Below are 17,796 nucleotides of genomic sequence, written 5' to 3' on the forward strand. Positions count from 1 at the left end.
AGGCCATTGAGGGGCTGGCTCTGTGCTGTGCTGGCTGGCTGAGCTCCATCCCTTCACTCAGCTCTCCATCAGCAGAACTGCCCCCGGGGGCAGTCTGGGCTCCTGTTCTCCCTTTCCCTAGGCTGGGCTACATCCAGGCTGCCCTCAAGAACCTGGTTTATCAATAATGAGGAACATGGCTATTGCGTGATGCAGAGATAACCACTGCCACCACATCTGTGCACCCAGTGTCCTCCCCTCCCCTTCCCCATCCTCCTTCCCAAGTGGAAAATCTGTGTCAACCTGCCTTGTCCTGTAGCCAAGTTTCACATCTTTGGATGCATTCACATTGAAGGCCAGGGAATCTGGAGGGGAGAAATGTTCTCCTCCCTGAACCAACCCACAGCTTAGTGCAGGAGCTCCCCTGTGGCAGGACTGGAGGCAGGGGGGCCTGGGGAAAGGCTGGTCCCTGTTCCAGTGTGATGGGTGCTTCTGCACCCGAGCTCTGAGCTCTGCCTGCCTCTGCCTGTGCTAGCTGCCTTTCTCCTTCTGGGGGAAGCTTCCCTTCTGCTCCTTGAATTAAAGCATTAATAAGCCCAGCACCAATCAAGCTCTGAGCGTTTCAAATGCCCCTTTGTTTAATTAGCACAGCCTCTGCCCGCAGACAGGGGTGGGAGGTGAGGGGTAAGGACCCAGTGCCCAGGAATTCCTCCTCTTTAAGGTGTGATCTTTTGTGCCAACTATTTTCTCTCCCACTCTCTCCACCAGCTGCCCATAAAAAAAAAATCTTTTATGGCCACAGGACACTCAGAACTTGCAGCATCTCCTGGGGGGCTGCAGCCAGCAGGTTAAGCCCCAGGGTAGTCTTTTCCCCAGGGCAGGAATAAATAACTCAGCTGGTCCAGGGTTGATGCTGTGCTTTGTGTTTTGTCCCTTGGCTGTGGAAATGGGGTCACTGGTCTTTGCCTTGAGATCCACCCTGGTCCCTCCAGCGAGTGTCACCCTGGGGATGGGTCCCCATGTGGCTCCTTGCTCTCTGATGAGGGGAGAAAGCATGACCCAATGTTATCAGGAGTGTGCTAACCCCACAGCAAACACGATTTCACTGGTGCAAGGGTGACGGTTGTGACGTTTGAGTGGAGAACACTGTCCCTTCCTCTCCGTGACCTAATCTAAATTGCTTTATGAAGGGTCAGCAGGTAGACCAAGGCCTCCTGCTCCTTGGGGTCAAGGAGCCAGGGCAGGGTGGTCTCCGGGTGGCCCTGTGCTGTGGCACAGCAGAGCAGGGGCTCTCTCACGTGGGGCAGTGGTACATCAGATGGATTCAAATGTTCTTGCTCCCTGGTGGGCTGTGGGGCTGAACTGCCCGCACCTCTTCTCCTGCCATGCCCTGGCACGTGCCCAGCATCACCCAGGGCCACCAGCAGCCCGTGTGGATGTCGTGCTGCTGTTCCTGTGCAGGGCTGCAGCCACACAGCCTCCACAGCCTTGGCTCCTGCCTGCCCATCCCTTGCAGCTTTCCAGTGTCTCACTGGTGGCATTTTTCTCCCAAAACAGACCTTTCAGGACTTCAGGGCTCAGGACCTGCCTGTGAGGCCTCTCTGCAGCTGAGTTGGGCTGCTCAGACTCTGCCATAGCCAGGAACTGCCTCTAGTCCTAGGGACCATGTTTGATCCAGGGGTGCCAGTGCTCACTGGGATGGGGATGTGGGAATGCCAGCACTCCCCACCACTTGGGAACTTGGATGTGCCACACACAGGGGCAATGAATCCCCCCGTGGGCACCCCAGTCTCATCATCCCTGCAGTCCTAGAAACAAGAAGGACTGGGAGGCAGAAGGAAGGTGCTGCCTGCTATTATCCCACAGGGAGTTCTGCTTGTCCCTGCTGGCACCCTGGCAGTAGTGGTGCATGGCAACCTCCCAGCGTGGTGCCCAGGGACAAACTGTGCCAGGGAGTGGCCCTCCTCCCCCCCAGCAGTGCTCCCACCTGGGCGACAAAGCCATCAGCTGTGGGGTGGGGGAGGCATGCCAGAACAAGAGCCAGGGGCACCTTTCACATCTTGGCCCCCTCTCCAGCCCCTCTGCTTGCCCCTCAGTGTCAGAGAAAAGCTCGGATACAGTCTGGCTAGAAAGACATATTTATTGCGACATCAGTTTGCAACCAGCACTCAGCAGAGACTCCAGACCCACGCACATGCCCTTGACCCTGCTGTGATGCCTCCACGGCCAGCGGGCCGGTCCCTGGGGCAACAAGCCCACTCCCCTTTCCAGGCAGGTTCATTGGGGCTGCAGGCTGGGGTCCCCCTGTGCCAGGAGCTGAGAGCTGGCAGCATGGAGTAAAGAACAGAAGCCGGATTCAGGGTCCTTCATCAATGTAAGCCACCAGCTGGGATCTCCAAGCAGTCACAAGGCTCTCAGAATCCCAGGGAGAGAGCGGGGTCAGCCCCCCAAGCACATGAGAGGGCTGAGCACGGGCGATGCTCTTACCGCGTTCCCTTGGTGCCAGCCCGGACGCTCTGGGGAGCCGGGAGAGGTGCCAGCCTGGTTCCCACCTGCGGCCGCTACACGTATCCTGTCAGGTTGTAGGAATTGACTTCACTCTTGGTCTTCTGCACCTGGCTGGCAGAGGGCTGGGGGCTCTTGCTGGCCAGCAGCTGGGGCTGGTAGGCGCTGGAGTAGGCGGCCGTCGTGTCCCGGGCAGGGCAGGAGGCGCAGAGAATGAAGCCGCCGATGAGGGAGAGGAGGGAGGAGATGATGCCGAGATAAAGAGCCTCCCCGAGCTCAAACTTCATGCTGTCGGGGATGACGGGGTTGCGAAAATCCCGCAGCACCACATGGATGTTCCACACCAGCGGGATGAAGCAGAGCAGCCCCCCGAGCACAAAAACTGCGCCGCCCGCCACCGCCACCCGGTCCTTGCCCGGCGAGCCCTGGCTGAAGACGGTGCACCTCATGCCCACGACAGAGAGCAGGCAGGCGAGGGAGGACACGGCACAGGAGCTCACCATGAGGGCTTGGGCCGCCTGGACGTCGGCGGGCAGGTTGAGCAGGGAGCTGTAGATGTCGCACTGGGTGATGCCCGTGCTGTACGTGGCGCACTCCATCCACAGCCCCTTGGTGAAGCTGACGGCTGTCACGATGCTGGAGCCGATGTAGGAGCTGGTCTTCCAGCTGGGCAGCAGCGTGGCCGTCAGCGTGCCGATGTAGCCCAGGAAGGCCACGGTGTAGCCCAGCAGCTGGAGCCCCATGGACACCATGGTGAGGGCTGGCTGTCACCTCTGTCACCTACCCGGGGCTCGCAGCTTGTCGCCCAGGTCCCTCCCGTGTGCTCACGTTCCCATGGCCCTGCGAGAGGCTCCGCTCGCAGCGCTGCAGCTCCACCCCGCTCCCGGGGGTGCTGGTTTTGTGCGGGGTGGGAGCCGCGGGGAGGTTACCTGCGAGAGTGGAAAGCAATCCCTCCTCGATTAACGATTGACCCGAGCCCGTGGAGGAGCGCCAAGCGCCCTTTCACCTCCGCTATCTCCCCAGGCAGGCTCCAGAGGCAGAGCAGCGCTGCCCAGGAAGGACGCCAAAGCCCTCCCCTGCACTGACGCCGCGGGCAGGGATGGAGAGCCGGCTGCTGGTGCGGGAAAAGTGCCCACTGCCTTCCTCGAGGTCCCTTGTCTTCTGGGACGCCTCGAACTGAGGAAGCCAAAAAGCTGTGGCTGCACCATCTTACTTGGGACCCGCTGGAGGTGACTTCAGGTGCTGAACCCAAAGCTCCCACAGCTAAGGAAAGGAGATGGCACCTCGTCCCCATCTGCATGGGGCTCACCCAAGGCATCTGCAGTGACCCACGGCCCACCCCGAGCTGCTGAGGTTCCTCTGGGAGAACAGGACATGGCTACCTGAGATTGAACCATGGATATCACCCTTTCCGTGCTGCTGGGGACAAGGATGGAGAGGGATGTATATGACAGTGACACCTGCATCCCCAGGAGAGCCTGGAGGCCCACAGAGGGCAGGACTACATCAGGGCTGGCACCTCTGGGATGCTTCCTGGAAGCATGCCAGCCAAGCGGGGTGACCTGTCCTGTGGAGGGGTGAGCAGTTCGGGGTGCAGCTCACGCTGGGTTTTTGTGCCGATGCCAGTTCCCACCCACAGCCCTGTACATAGGCAGGGGGGTTGGCAGAGGTGGTGGAGAGGGTTGGTTTGTTTTCCCTCTGCTTTGTTTAAAAATTCCTCCTCCTGCGGTGCCTTGCGAAACCAGACTGAGCCCCGGCACCGCGGCCAGTGGCCTCCCTCACCCTGGGAACGCTCCTGGCTGAGCGTGCTGCCACCACCCAGAGCCTCCCCTCTGCTCCTGTCCCCACCGCTGCCACCTCAAATGCTTGGCACCAAAGCTTCCCAGCTTTCCGTCCCCTCTCCTGTGCTCTAACCAAGACCTCCGGCCTCCGGTTGCTGGAAAAGAAACACCTGGGGTGCTCAGGGTGCTCAGGGTGCCGGCAGAAAGGTGCAGGAGGGAGCTCTGCAGTACTTACAGAGGTGGCTGGAGATGCAGGGTGGGACCCACGGTGGCTGCAGCCGGGGGTCACCCAGGACTGGAGGCAGCTGCTTGGGGCAGGGTGAGCAGCCAGGGCCCCAGTCCAGGGGATCAGGGGCTGCAGTTGTTTGGCTACAGCTTTGCACAATCCACCTGCAAATCTCCGCCTGGATCAGAGGCTTATTGCAGATCGCAATTAAACCCTTTGGGTGTCGGAGCTGGGGTACCTTGCTTTGCTTGCTGTCTATGAATTATTGGGGTAGGTTCACCAAATGGGTTCAGGTTTGAGGCTTGCTGTCATCCTTCTGGACCACCTTAGTGGCTGGCAGGTGGTTGTGCTACCATCCATGTGTCCACTCTGGGCTGTGCTGCTTGTATTGGGGTATGAGGGGCAGTGAAACACCAGCAGGTTGAGCTCCCCACTCCTCAGAGCCAGCCTGAGCTTTTGGTTTACTCTTCCTGGCCCTGCTTGTCCTCCACGGGGTTTGTTGTTGTAAGACTGCTGGTCCAAATGAGGAGCAAATGGGGAAGGTAATGAGAGCTGTGCTGGGCCCGTGCCCCCTCCTGCTTGCTGGCTGCCACAGATGGAGAGGGGCAGGGAGGGCCTCTGGTGACAAATTGTGCTTGGAGCTGAGCGGGGTTCGGCCAGCCTTTGGACAGCGGTGTTTGGATGATGACAGCAGAGCTACAGCAGGGACCATTTGCTATTTTCTTTCCTTGTCCCAGACTGAAACTCTCCCAGAAGCAGGAGGTGACCAGTCTGCCAGTGGCACTGTTCTTCGAGTGCTTGGGCAGGAGCAGTGGGCAGGGACGGGATGAGTGGTCCTGCTGGGGCCAGGGGGTGCATCAGCCTTGTATCCTCACATCGAGGAGCTTTTCTGTACCTCCTGGTGTGATCTGCATCTCAAAAACTCAAAGGAGAAGGCAGGGAGCACTGGCAAGTGCATGCTCTCCCATCTGTGGAAATGGGATCTGGCAGCTCCCTAGGGTGATGGGCTGTGGATGCCTGAGCAAGACCACTGCCCTGATAGTGCCTGGAGTCCATCCCTGCCACGTCTCCCCTCCCTGTCTGCTCTTGAGCCTCTCTCGAGTTGTCAGCTACCTCCTGGTGGCTCTGTGCTTGCCACCACTTTGAACCATCACTGCTGTCCTTGTGCCCTTTGTGCTGTTCCCATCCCAAGCCCACCCAACTGTCCCCATGGCATGCCCAGCACTCAGTCACATCCCATGCCCATTGCACTGTCCCAATCCCATACCCATCACGCTGCCCCACCATTTCCCATCCCTTTCCCATCCCCACCACCTCCCTTATGCAAATGGCTACAAAGAGCACTTAATCATCCTTGTTAATTGTCTCTACCCTCCCCTGTTCCCCCCCGGGGATTTTCTCACAAATGGTGTCCAAATTTTCCCTTTTGTGTTTTGCTTTTCCACCAGAGATCGCAGTCCCTCCGCCCCCAGCCTCCCCCCGGCCCTCTGTTTACACAACTGGGACAAATTTCACACCGCTGTCCCCACAGCCCCAGCCCCTCGCTCCCTTGCCCCAAGGAATTTGTGAGTCACGGCCGAGGCAGAGCTATAAATGTGTCCCCACCAAGGGTCTGCAGTGTCAGAAGGGACGGTGTCTTGTGCCACCATGCAAGCTGCTGCCTGTTGCCCGAGTGCCCACGGGCTCCGGGTGCCTGTGGCCAGCGCCTGCCCACCGCTGGGGCCGGAGCAAGGGGCAAGGTACTGGGTGCTGCCGGGGGGTGTGGAAGGTGGGATGGGGAAGCTCCAGCTGGGTTTGGGTGCGGGCTGCGGTGCTGCGGACGCCTCTGATCCCAGCGGTCACCGGTGGGGCAGAGGGTGGCGGCACCCGGGCAGGGCTGGTCGGGCGGGTGAGGCTGTGGTGTAGGGGAGCAAGGCAAAGGGGAGCGGGCCAGGCTGAGGGGCTATGGCGCTGAACCTGCTCTCTCTCCTAGAGCCCTTCCTCTCTGGAGACCGTGGCTGCCCCGAGCTCAGGAGGGACCCGCGACGCGGCGAGGGGAGATGGACCCTGTGAGTTTGGCACTCCCTGCTGTGTCTGTCCCCATGCCCGTGAGGTTGGGGTCCCTGTTGGCAGAAAACCAGCCTCTCGCCCCAGCGGCCGTCCCCCCGGAGCCCTTTGTCCCACGGCGGTGCCGTGTCCCCCTCCCCTGGAGCATGTCCCCGCGCCCCACGCAGCCCCTGGGGCAGGGCCAGGCTGACCCCCCCGGGGGACACGGCCACAGCAGCCCCCCCACGGGAGCCTGAAAGGGTCGCCTGTTCCCAGGCTGGGCGGGCATTCCTCAGGGGGTTAGTGGGATGCCTGGGCACCAGCTCTTGAGCACGGGGGAGAGATTACACTGGCAAAAAGCCTGTCAGGAGGGAGTGGGGGTAGATGCCAGCTTCCTTGCGGTACTGTGAGCGCTCCAACACAGGGGCAGGGGAGGGGGGAGTTTGTGGCTGTGTGGGGTGCCAGCACAGGGCACTGTGGTGCCAGCCCGGGGGGGAGGGGCCGCGGCAGCCCCGGCACCACCCGGCTGTGTCTCCCCAGGCTCGGGCTCGGGCAGCGGAGGGGGACGGCGGTCCCAGCAAAGCGCTGGCGTTCTTCCAGCACCCGGTCAGGTACGTGCCCGGGCACCAGGGCTCCGGGAGGGCGCGGCGGGCGCGGCGGGCGAGGGGCTCACCCCGGCTCTCCCCACGCAGGCTCCTCTGGCCCAAGTCCAAGGCCTTTGACCACCTGTACAGCGTGGGGGAGAAGCTGCTGGAGAACTTCCCGGTGCAGGCCACCCTCTTCTTTTATGAGGACTCGGGAAGCGAGGAGGAGGAAGAAGAAGAAGAAGAGGGGGATGATGAAGAGGAGGCGACAGGGGATGTGACCGCGGGACACCCGCGGTATGCTGGCAGCTCCGGCCCCAGCAGAACGGCGTGAGGCAATAGGCAGGGGAAGGCAGACCGCGCTGCGTGCGGCAGCGGGGCCAGACCCGCCCGGAGCTCCGGCCAACTCCCGGGGCCGCCCCCGGGCCGCGCCTGCACTCCGCGGGACCACGGCGGAGCTCAGGACTACGACTCCCAGCAGCCACCGCGGCGCCGCCCGGTAGCCGCAGCCCGTTCTGATTGGCTGCCGAGCCATCCGAGCTGGGGCAGGAGCGTGTGGCCCCGCCCCGCATCCCCATCGCGAGGGGAAGGCGGTGCGCGCGGGCCGGGGAGGGGCGCGATTGGCCGAGGGGATGGAGGGGGCGTGTCGGGGGCGGGGCTTTCCCTCCCCTGCCCGTCGGCGGGAGGGAGCGGCTGCGGCGGGCGCGGGGCCGCCATGAGGTACCGGCGGGGATGGGGTGCGGCAGCGGGGCCGGGGGGAGGAAAGCGGAGCCGGGGGACCGCGGCTGTGGGGCTGGAGCGGGAGGGAAGGGGCTGGTGCCGCGGATGGGGGGGAGCCGGGAGCGCTGGGACTGGCGCGGTGTGTCTGGGCGCGTGGCGAACAGCAGAACGGAGGAGAGGAGGAGGACGTGTCGGTGGGGCGGAGGGTGGGGCTGGAAACCCCCGCATGGCCGGGGAGGTGGGTTGGGGTGACACCCGCTGTGGGGTGACAGGTGACATGGTCCCTGTTGTGGGGTGACAGGTGAGCTAGGGGACCCCGCTGTGGGGTGACAGGCTGGGGTGCTCTACCATGGGGTGACAGGTGAGTTGGGGATCCCTGTTGTGGGGTGACAGGTAGGCAGGGGGTCTCTGCTGCGGGGTCACAGGTGATCTGGGGGTCCCTGTTGTGGGGTGACAGGTGAGCTGGGGGTCTCGGCTGTGGGGTGACAGGCTTGAGGGCTCTGCCATGGGGTGGCACTGAACGCTGAGAGAGGACCAGAAAGCCCCTGCACACCTGGGCAGGTGAGCTGGGGGTCCCTGCTGCAGGGTGACAGGTGAGCTGGGGGTCCCTGCTGCAGGGTGACAGGTGAGCTGGGGGATCCCTGCCGTGGGGTGGCTCTGGAAGCAGAGCGCGGTGGGGATAATTCCGAGTTGGGTTTGGGCACAGAGGGGCCGGGCTGGGGGCTGCCAGGGCCGTGTGAGGACCAGCCTAGGAGCAGGGTGGCGAGTGAAAGCTGTTTTGGGAGGGCGAGGCTTCCTGTCCTGTCAAGTGTAGCCGGTGTAGCCTCTTCTCCTCGCCGTGGATCTTGGCACGGAAAACCCCCAATATTGCTGGGATCCAGCTGAGCCGCTGGCACCGCGGCTACGTGATGCTGGCACAGTCAGCATCCTCCCTGCACGCCGTGGCGCGTCACTGGGGGCTGTGGATGTCCCCGACCCCTACCTGTGCCCCCTCCAGCCTGTCAAGGAAGTGCCACCTCCCATTGTGGACCCCCAGGTCCCCTCGGGGTCCGTGGGGCACCGGCTCCACGCACACACCGTGTTTTCCCGGCACGATTTCCTCCTTTGGCATCAGTGACGGGAGCGGGGGCGGAGATGGGGGAGCCTGGGGGAGACACAAATGTGCGACTGCAGCATCCTCACTCCCATGGCTGCATCCCTCGCGCCTCCTCACGGTTGCCTTAGCAACCTCCTATCGATGGGGTATTTATAGAGGATGGGAAGCCAGAGGGGGGGGATCGGGAATGGGTGGGCGTCTGCTAGGTCAGCCTCCGGCTTCAGGCTTCTCTCAGCTTGTGTAGGGGCAGGAGGGATGCTGCTCCCCTTGGTGTCAGCGTGTGCAATGCTCCAGCTTTTCCTGCTTGCTGGAGCCAGGGGAGGTGGCCAGGAATTTGCATGTGGAAATAAAAATAAGCTTCTGGGGCATCTGCCCCTCCCACCGGCATTGCTTGTGCTTGGAAGCTTGTGTGCACCTCCCTGATTGTGGCACTGGGTGCATTGACACAGATACATGGAAGAAAGTAAAGGAGTGTAAATGAAATTAAACAACATTAAATTTGTTGCCTGATGTGTGACGTGAGAATATCCTTCTTTCTGTGTCTTTGTTCTCCTGTCCATTAGAGGGGGAGAGTGCCTGTAACAACGAGGGTTTGTGTGGAAACTGTGGCATGTTCTGTGTGCTGTGATTTCTTTTATCCTGGGGCTTTGGGTCTCTTTGTAAAAACTGATGACAGCAGAAGTGGGTCAGGTGGTCTCTGCTCAGAGCCTGTGGGGGAATTCATGGATCCAGAGAGGCCTCTCACATCCCCCAGAAGGGCTCAGAGAAGCGGGATTGGGCTGCTGGGCACTGGAGGCAGCAGATCCCTCCCATATACTTCTGGTGCTCTGTTGCTTTCCCTTGCTCTTGCTTCAGCTGTAGACTGAGGTTTGCAATCTGAGCTTCCCAAACTGTTGGGAAGAAGCTGTTTTTTTCTCTCTGAACACAGCTCCAGGCTTGCATGCCCTCTTGCCGCTTTACGGTGCAGGAGCCTTGGAAAGCACAGCAAACCTGATGTTGGCAGGGAGAGGTGCTCCATTTACTGGAAGGTGGCTGTTGTGAGGTGTGCTGGTGTGCAGCATCAGCCCTTCTGTGTGCCTGCCTTTTATGTGAAAGGAGAGCTGTGATTCCAGCCCTGCTGACCCTGTGAACAGCTCTGTGCTGTTCCTGACCTCACTCCAGCAGAACAGATCCAAGTGCTTTTGGAATAACTGGATATCTAAAGTCCTGGGCCTGAGACCAGCATGTGGTTTAGTTCCTGCTGTTTCTAACCATGCTTGCTCCTTCATCTGCAATAAGTCCCTGTAGGAGCTGGGTAGTCCTGTCCTCTCTGTCTCCTGACAGAGTTGTGGCTTTGCCACAGCAAGTGTCACACGCAGCAGTGGTCAGCCCAGGGCAGTCTGATCTGTGAGCATGGGAAACAGGCAGAAATCCTCTGCTTCTGCACGGCTTTGTTTAACTTCTCTGGGGTTTTGTTTAGTTCAGTTTTGCTTTTGAAGCACAAAAGGTGCTTGTCCAGCTGGAGAGCTGTTCTGGATGTGCAGGGAGCTCTGTCACTCTTGCTGCTGCCCTTAGTTTGGCCCAACAACCAGATTGTGGGTAGGAGTTGCAGGAGTGAGAACTGGCACGTCTGTGGAGTTGCTCTAAAATAAGATGATTGCTTCACCTGTATCCATCAATCTCTTGTAGAAGGAAAGAGCACCAGGCTGCTCCCAGCAGTCTGACATGCAGTTCATCTCATTTGCTGGTGAGAAATGGGGTCTATCCTTCATCCAGTTTTTCCCATCCTAATTCGCTGGTCTGCAAGGGCCCTGCTTCTCCCTGGGACCTGCCCCAGCACTCTGGGAGCTGAGGGTGTCCTGAGCCCCTCCAGGCAGGTGAAGAGCAGGGAGGCAGCTGGAATCCTTGGCTCTCTGCAGGGGCACTGCTCAGCTGGGATCTGTTGTGGGTCCACCACTCAGCGCCATGCTTTCTGCATGAATCTGATCCTGGGCGATGGAAGTTTGGACTTTGAAACTGGGCTGGAAATTTAAGCAGTCAGTGACTCTCCTGTTTTCTTCCCTGCAGGTAGGCAGGAGCCCCCCTTGGCCGAGTGAGGCAGCATGGCAAGTAAGTGCTCCCTAGGCAAGACGGAGAGGTGGCGGTGGTGTTGGAGGAGAGAAGGGGGATGTTTGACAGCCACATCTCAAGAAAGGGGTGCCTCTGCATTTTGGGGGGTGTTATCCTTTGTGGGGAGCAGCTGCCATCGGCTGTTGGCCCTGGGTGAGATCTGGGGTCCGGCCTGACTTGTGCTTCTCTCTCCCCCCTGCAAGGTGGGAGTCGAGAGGAGGTGCTGAAGGTCTGATCTCTCCGGGACTACCCGGAGGCTGCAGCATTTCTGTCTCTGTGTGGTGCAGGATGGGCCTCCCCAGGGCTCTCTGGGCTGCCTGTCTGCGCTGACATCTCTCATCCACAGTGCCCCTCATGCCCATGACTGGCACCCTGCCAGTGCCCACCCTGGGGGCCACACTGCCTTGTGTGGCCGGTGGCACGGGGGCTCTGTATTCTGTGGAAGCTGCTGAGCTCAGCCCCACCCCGAGCTCGCTGTGGCACACCCAGAGCAGTGCTGGGCCAGCACTAAAGATGGGCTGAGACTGGCGAGGCTGCAGAGGGATGTGTGGTCTGTCCAGAGCCTCCCTCCTCGCTCTCCTGGGCAGCCTGCACGGAGGCTCCGTGCCCTGGTGTGATGGGAGCGTAAGGAGAACGGCAGTAATGAAGGGGGAGATGGAGAGATCTGTCTGGGATCTCGGGATTTGCTTGGAGTGTCACCAGAGCCAGCTGTGAAGGTGGAGGCAGGAGCCACGCTGGGGAGGAGGAGGACCCAGGGATGACAGGTATGCCTTCCTTCATCGTCTGTGCTGTGCTTGGTGCGGGAGGGAGCAGAGAACTTCAGGCAGTGTTTTTAAAAGGCTGCTTTAAATCTTCAGTTAATAAGGAGGGTGCCCAGCTGGGTCCCTGCCTTTCTCCACTCCTTTTCTCCTTCCCAGAGCTCAGGTGCTGGCTCACCAGCATTTCCTGATGGTGGGAGATGTCCCCTGTGGTGGCAGTGTCCCCTGCCAAGCTGTCCCCTTCATGGTGACCCTGATGTGCAGGAGGGGATGTGGGCAGGTTGTTCACCACACGCTCCCTGCCATCCCTGGCTGTTCCTCTGCAGGCACAGCCACAGTCCTTCCCCAGGGAAGCAGCCCCAGGGTGTCCTCCCCAAGCAGGGCAGCTGAGACATGGGGTGGTGTCCACCAGGGGCCAGCAGCACCCCAGGAAACCCAGCAGGGATGAGGTGAACCCAGCCCTTGCTCCTGCTTCCCCTGCCTAAAGCTCTGATCTTTCCTGAGCACCGGTTCTCCAGCTGGTGTGGGGAGGCTTGGAGAGGCACAGGGGATCAGCACTGAGGCTGCTGGGCATTGGCAGGTCCCCTCAGCCCTGTGGTTTGGGGACAGGACCTGCTTGGCTGTCTGCTCTTCATGTCACTTGGGGATGCAGTAGAGATGAGAGGCTCATTTCCTGAAGGCCAGTGGTTTTCCTGCTCTGGTCCTGAGCCATGTGGGAGCTCTGCACTTTCAAGGGGAGAGAGCAGTGACTCAGTTTCTGCTCTCCTGCCATTTCTATGTCCCTGAGGGAAATTGCATGTGGGGAAAAACACATACCTCTGTCACAGCATGTTTGCAGTTGGGACAGTGCTTGTGATACCTGCCTGCCTGTGTGTCTGTTTTTATTTCCTACCTTAGTGGCCAGCTCAGCATGGCAAAGCAGGGAAAGGTGACTGCTTTCTGCAGGGATGGAAAACCCTGACAGTGAGATCTGCAGGCAAGCTTGTTGCTCTAAGATGTGCTGAGGAAGTTGAAATCTGAGTCTCAGGCTCAAGTGCCAAGGAGGGGAGAGTTTTTACCACGGCCTGATCAAGGTGGGAGGCAAAGGAAGTGAGGCCAGACTTTTCCAGCAAAGTGCGGGACATTTGCAGAATGAATGTTGTCTTTGTAAAAATTCATCTCCTTCTGGAAAGGCTCAAGACAAGGCCAGCCTGCCAGCCTGTTTCCTCTCCAGCCAGGAAAGGCCTCCTCAACTGTGAAAGCCAAGGCAAGCTGATCCCTGCCCTTCTGCAAGATGCCTTCTGTGCCTCTTGAAAATGCTTTTTCGGTTGTTCTTGTAAAAAAAAAAAAATGGTTTGCATAATAAAGTCGATTCTGAGGGAAGATCTGTGACTCACATCATTCATGCTGCTCTTCATTCACACCTCAGTGGTTCAGCCCTCTGCAAACTCTCACAGAAGCAAGGCATTAATAAATCGCAAGGGGAAAATGCATCTACACAGCACAAAAGCAGCTCAGTGCTTCCAAGCCCAGGATGGTGTAGCACAGTAGTAGTTGTTTCTTACACCATGATCTTGTCCCTGTTGATATTTCCAAATACTCTCACAAATGTCTTGCTGTATTGTTTCAGCAGCAGGATATATGAAAGGTAAAGCAGAAGGAAACTTGACTTTCTCCCTGGCAAAAGGCTCCTAAGGAAAGAAGTTGGTGGCTTTTCACTGACTTTTTTTGCTTCTGCAGCCAGTATTTTGTTATCACCTAGCTGGTCAGATGGGAGATTCTGTCCCCCTGCCTCCTTTGATGCTGCTGCTATGTGAATGGGTTCACCTTGTTGATCCAGTGGAAAACTGAGCCTGAAGGAGGTAAATAAGTTCCTGTGGATCACCCAGCTGAACTGATTCATCTTCCCAAGGGAAGCAGCAGGATTTTGTGGCTTGGTGGGAAGATCTGGAACCAGTCTACAGCTGAGTGTGTTGAACTGCGTTGTGGAAACACTCATTCATGAAGTGTGTGTTTGGATCCTGGAAGAATCATGTTTTGTATAAAGTTCCTGCCCTCTGAGCAAACAGTTTCTTTGCCTCCTGTGCTGCTGCAGGTCCTGGCAGGTGCTTGCCTCCTGCACCCCATGGAGGTGTCCCTCCTGCAGGGTATGGGGGAGAGGCTTTGATGTCTCTCTTGCAGGGAGGAAGGTGCTGTTCCTGCTCCGTCTAGCTTCAGGACTGCATGTGCTGTGGGAAGACTTGAGGAGTCTCCCAGGCTTTGGGAGCAGAGGAAAACTTGTGAGGCCTCTGCACCAAAAAGTGGGGATGAGAATGTGATGCTGTGTGAGGAGAGGTTGCTCAGGCCCCTGACTCATAATCTCCTGTGCTGTTCCTGTGTTTTGGGGATGTTTTCCCTTGTTATCCTGGGCCTGGGAGAAGTCAGTGGTTTCTCTGGTGCCTGAACAGAGTCCTTGATGCCACTTCAGCAGCTGGCAGCAGGGACACCAGCTTCCAGCAGGCTGTCGTGTTGAGCTGTGGGCTGTGAGTCCCTCTCGGTGCTGGCCCCGTGTCCTGGCAGAGCTCTGTGTCCCAGCCCTGTGGGATCTCCCTTGCCCTGCAGCAAAGGGGCAGAAAGATGGAATCCATCAGTGGCAGAAGGTTGGAATCAAATATTTTTTGAGCCTTTTGTCTCTTCCTCAGTTGCCCTGTGTGGCTGCAGCTGCCGCTTCTGATGTCTCTAGCACCTCAGCCCTGACAGGAGGGCTCCTGGTGCCATATGGGCAAACCCCAAGAGTCCTGTGCCCCTTTGGCTGTCCTACCTGCTGTCCTACCTGATTGCATCCCTGGGTTTTTGGTGTTGGGGATGCATGTAGCGTCAGGAAGCTGGGTTGGGAAGCTTGGCTGTGCAGAGGCCGGGTGTGGGGTTGTCCCTGCTCAGCATGTCTCTGCCTTGTGTATTGCAGTGTTCTTGGGGGCCAGGAATGCCCACTCACTCCTGAAACGCTTTCCCAGAGCCAATGGCTTCCTGGAGGAGATCCGGCAGGGCACCATCGAGCGGGAGTGCATCGAGGAGGTCTGCAGCTACGAGGAGGTCAAGGAGGTGTTTGAGAACAAGGAGAAGACGGTGTGTTTGTCCTGCACTGCTCCCCAGGGCATGTGGGAGGGCTCACACCTCAGCAGGCTGGAGACAGAAGGAAAGCACAAGGGGAACAGTCTCTCCTGTTCCCTTTGTCCTCTTCTGGCTGCAGGCAGCACGTTGTGGCCTCACTTCCCAGCATGGCTTTCCCTTCCCAGGCAATGGCCTCACCTTGCTTTACCAGGACACCCTGCCCACAGCTGCAGCTGGTGCTCCCATGGCACGTGTGGCAAATCTGTGCTCTTGTCCATTATTCTCTAGGCTGGGCTTGGTGTGGAATAAATTTTTCCCTGCTTGATATGGGGGCTGTTGAGGGATGTTCTCAGGACCTTTTGTGTTGCCTCAAGTTGAAGGGGTGGGGGACATCCAAAATGCTGCCCTTTTCGTGGGCCTGGGGAGGGCAGAGATTATTGCTGGTGGTGATTGGTGTCCTTCTCCCACCTGCAGCACATGATGGTTGTTTCTCTGTTCCCACCACAGATGGAGTTTTGGAAAGGCTACACCAGCTCTGTGTACTCTGTCAAGGACCCCGGGCACAGCACGGAGCGCTCTGACGCTATGTACGTGGTAGTGCCCCTCTTGGGGGTGGCTCTTCTCATAGTCATCGCCCTGTTCATCATCTGGAGGTGCCAGCTGCAAAAGGCCACCCGCCACCGCCCTTCCTATGCCCAGAACCGTTACCTGGCCAGCCGGACGGGCCGCAGCCTCCCCAGGGTCATGGTGTACCGGGAGCGGTCGCAGAGCCAAGGGGAGACCCAGTACCAGCGGGAAGCCAGCAACCGGGGAGCTGGGGACGGCAGAGCCGGGGGCACCCCCCAGCCAGATGGCACCCTCTGCCCACCAGAGCATTCTGTCTCTGTCCTCTCCAGACTGTCCAGTGCCACCCCCCCGCCTTCCTACGAGGAGGTGACGGGCCACCCGGAGAGCAGCAGCAGCGGTGAGGAGACCAGCGTCTCCTACAGTGACCCTCCACCCAAGTACGAAGAGATCGTGGCCACGGCCCCTGCCGTGGGCAAATAGCGGGTTTGCCTCCCTCCTGCCTCTTCACACACTCACACTCACCCAGCCACCCTCTCTTCACCATGCCTGGGACCTCCTTCAGGTGTCTGTCAGGCCCCCATCTCACCTGTACAATCTGGTGCCATCACACAATAGCCTTACCCTCCTAACCAAAAATAGCTGTCCCCAGGTGGGGTGAGGCAGGGCTGTGGGATGGCTCTGGAGCCAGCCAGCCATCTCCTGCCCCTCACTCCCCACTCACATAAGTGCTGTAGCAGCCAGAGCAGAGCAGCAGCTTGTTCCTGGCTCAATGCAGGGGTCTCCCCACAGTGCATTTGATTTCCTCACTTCCCCCTCAAACGGACATAACATTTCCCATGATTAGAGCAGCCTTGCTGCCGCCCTGGGCTGCTGCTCAGCCTCACCCCATGTCCTCACTGGGCTCTGTTCTACTGCTCAGGGCTCTGATTAGGTGATGGAGATGCAGGATTGATGTGGCAGACTTTTGTCCATCCCCTCAGTTGGTGGGGCCAGCTCTGTGGGGAGATGGTGCTTCCCCCATGTGGATTTGTTGCCAAGTGGAAGTGGGAAGCCCAGTCCACACTGTGGTGCCTGTAGTGGTATTTGCTGTGTGGAGATCAGGGAGGGACAGGAAGGTGCTCTCTGATCTCCTAGTTCTCTTTGGAAAGGGAGAAAGGGCTTGTGGTGGTGTTGTACTTGAGGTAAGTGACTTTGGAGTAGCAGGGCCTTTTCCTGGTGCTCTCTGCTTTCCCCCTGTGGGTGCTGAGCAGCTGGAGGTCTGGCTGCTGCAGAGCTGGCCAAGGGGGTTGTCTCTGACCCCAAGCCAAATGTGGTCTCATGGCTTTAAGTGATGGGAATCCAACTCTCTCCTGGAGTGTGGCCTATCCTGTGTCTGCCCCAGAGCTGAGAGCCTGCACACAGGCCAAACCTCCCCTCTCCCTACCCCAAACCTCTCTGCCCTGCCTGGCCCCTCTCTCTGGGGCTCTTTGTCCTCCAGAGCAGGTAAAGTGGGATGCAAGACCCCACTGTCCTCCTGACCTCTCGGGTGGGCTGAGTGTTTGGTGTTCAGGGCTGTGGCACGGAAGTCCAGCTGACAGGGGTGGGAGCCACAAGGCCACGCTGTGACAGTCAGGAGCAGGGCCAAGCCCTGCTCAGGTGGTTGTGTTGCCAGGGCAGGGCAGAGCCAGGTGCTTTGCTGTGGGATCAGCGTCCTCTTAACCTTGGGCAGCTGCCTGTAGGGTCCAGGCAACGGGGCTGTCCTTCCCCAATCGTGTCTGATGGATTAATACAAGGGTTGTGCTCCAAGCCCCCAGAAGCAGCCCAGGAACTCCCAGCACTGCCACCACCCGGTGTTCACCCAGCACCAGTCTCTCCACCAGCACAAAAAGGCTATTGTCCATCCATCAGTGGCCTGCATCCTGCCCGGCCCCGGTGATGCTCTCGCAGCTGGTGCCCTCAGCCCAGAGCTGAGGCTTGCCCAGCGTGGCTGCTCCTGGGGCAGGACATGCTGGCACCTTGTCTGTCCCCTCCCCAGCCTTAGCAGATCGGGGTTATGGGGAGACCTGACAGTGAGTGTCAGGGCCAGAGCCTGGAGAACACCAGGAGGAGACACAAGGGTGCTCTGCATCCTCTGTCTTTGATGCTCGGTCATTATCCCTGCAGTTTGTATTCTGTAAAACTTGGTATATTTCTGTGCAAAAAAAAAAAAAAAAAAAAAAAAAAAGGTATTTATTAAAAAACCCTCACTGTCTGAGTGGCACAGGGTGGCTTTTTCCCACAAAGGGTGTTGTGGAGGACAGTGACACCAATGACCCCTACCACGGCTGCAGGACCGTCCCCAGTGAGGATGGGAGTGTCTGGGAGTGAACCCCATAGATGCAACTGGAGCCCTGAACTTCACCTGGGCATGTGGTATACT

At 59.0% G+C, this 17,796-nt stretch overlaps 3 protein-coding genes across 5 annotated transcripts; 2 read left to right on the plus strand and 1 right to left on the minus strand.

Annotated features, from left to right (window-relative positions):
* Nucleotides 1–2,111: 2,111 nt before the first annotated feature.
* Nucleotides 2,112–3,989, minus strand: CLDN2 (claudin 2). Its single transcript, XM_005527417.3, has one exon. It carries the CDS (start codon nt 3,234–3,236, stop codon nt 2,541–2,543), a length of 696 nt encoding a protein of 231 aa, XP_005527474.1. The 5' UTR covers nt 3,237–3,989; the 3' UTR covers nt 2,112–2,540.
* Nucleotides 3,990–6,900: 2,911 nt separating this feature from the next.
* Nucleotides 6,901–7,646, plus strand: RIPPLY1 (ripply transcriptional repressor 1). Its single transcript, XM_088062648.1, has 2 exons — nt 6,901–7,127; nt 7,209–7,646. The coding sequence occupies exons 1-2, from the start codon at nt 6,901–6,903 to the stop codon at nt 7,432–7,434; spliced, it is 453 nt and encodes a 150-aa protein (XP_087918774.1). The 3' UTR covers nt 7,435–7,646.
* A 129-nt stretch (nt 7,647–7,775) lies between these two features.
* On the plus strand, nt 7,776–17,558 carry PRRG3 (proline rich and Gla domain 3). Of its 3 annotated transcripts, none has more exons than XM_005527510.3 (4): nt 7,776–7,820; nt 10,963–11,004; nt 14,686–14,846; nt 15,339–17,558. In XM_005527510.3, the coding sequence occupies exons 2-4, from the start codon at nt 10,998–11,000 to the stop codon at nt 15,876–15,878; spliced, it is 708 nt and encodes a 235-aa protein (XP_005527567.1). In that variant the 5' UTR covers nt 7,776–7,820; nt 10,963–10,997; the 3' UTR covers nt 15,879–17,558. The 3 variants fall into 3 exon arrangements, 1 of the variants encoding a protein (XP_005527567.1); XR_001331771.2 differs by lacking the exons at nt 14,686–14,846; nt 15,339–17,558 and adding exons at nt 11,208–11,768; nt 12,660–13,124 and having other exon boundaries at nt 7,781–7,820; XR_001331772.2 differs by lacking the exons at nt 7,776–7,820; nt 14,686–14,846; nt 15,339–17,558 and adding exons at nt 11,592–11,768; nt 12,660–13,124 and having other exon boundaries at nt 10,966–11,004.
* Nucleotides 17,559–17,796: the final 238 nt, after the last annotated feature.

Source organism: Pseudopodoces humilis, chromosome 15 (assembly GCF_049639895.1).
Source record: "Pseudopodoces humilis isolate 2021_Gansu_Grassland_sample_001 chromosome 15, ASM4963989v1, whole genome shotgun sequence".
NCBI lineage: Eukaryota > Metazoa > Chordata > Aves > Passeriformes > Paridae > Pseudopodoces > Pseudopodoces humilis.

Bases quoted from the DNA above. Each gene is read 5' to 3' on its own strand.
- CLDN2 (XM_005527417.3), bottom strand. From the start codon at position 3,236: ATGGTGTCCATGGGGCTCCAGCTGCTGGGCTACACCGTGGCCTTCCTG.
- RIPPLY1 (XM_088062648.1), top strand. From the start codon at position 6,901: ATGCCAGCTTCCTTGCGGTACTGTGAGCGCTCCAACACAGGGGCAGGG. The intron at 7,128-7,208 runs GTACGTGCCCGG...CTCCCCACGCAG, and splicing joins TTCTTCCAGCACCCGGTCAG to GCTCCTCTGGCCCAAGTCCA.
- PRRG3 (XM_005527510.3), top strand. The intron at 14,847-15,338 runs GTGTGTTTGTCC...TTCCCACCACAG, and splicing joins TTGAGAACAAGGAGAAGACG to ATGGAGTTTTGGAAAGGCTA.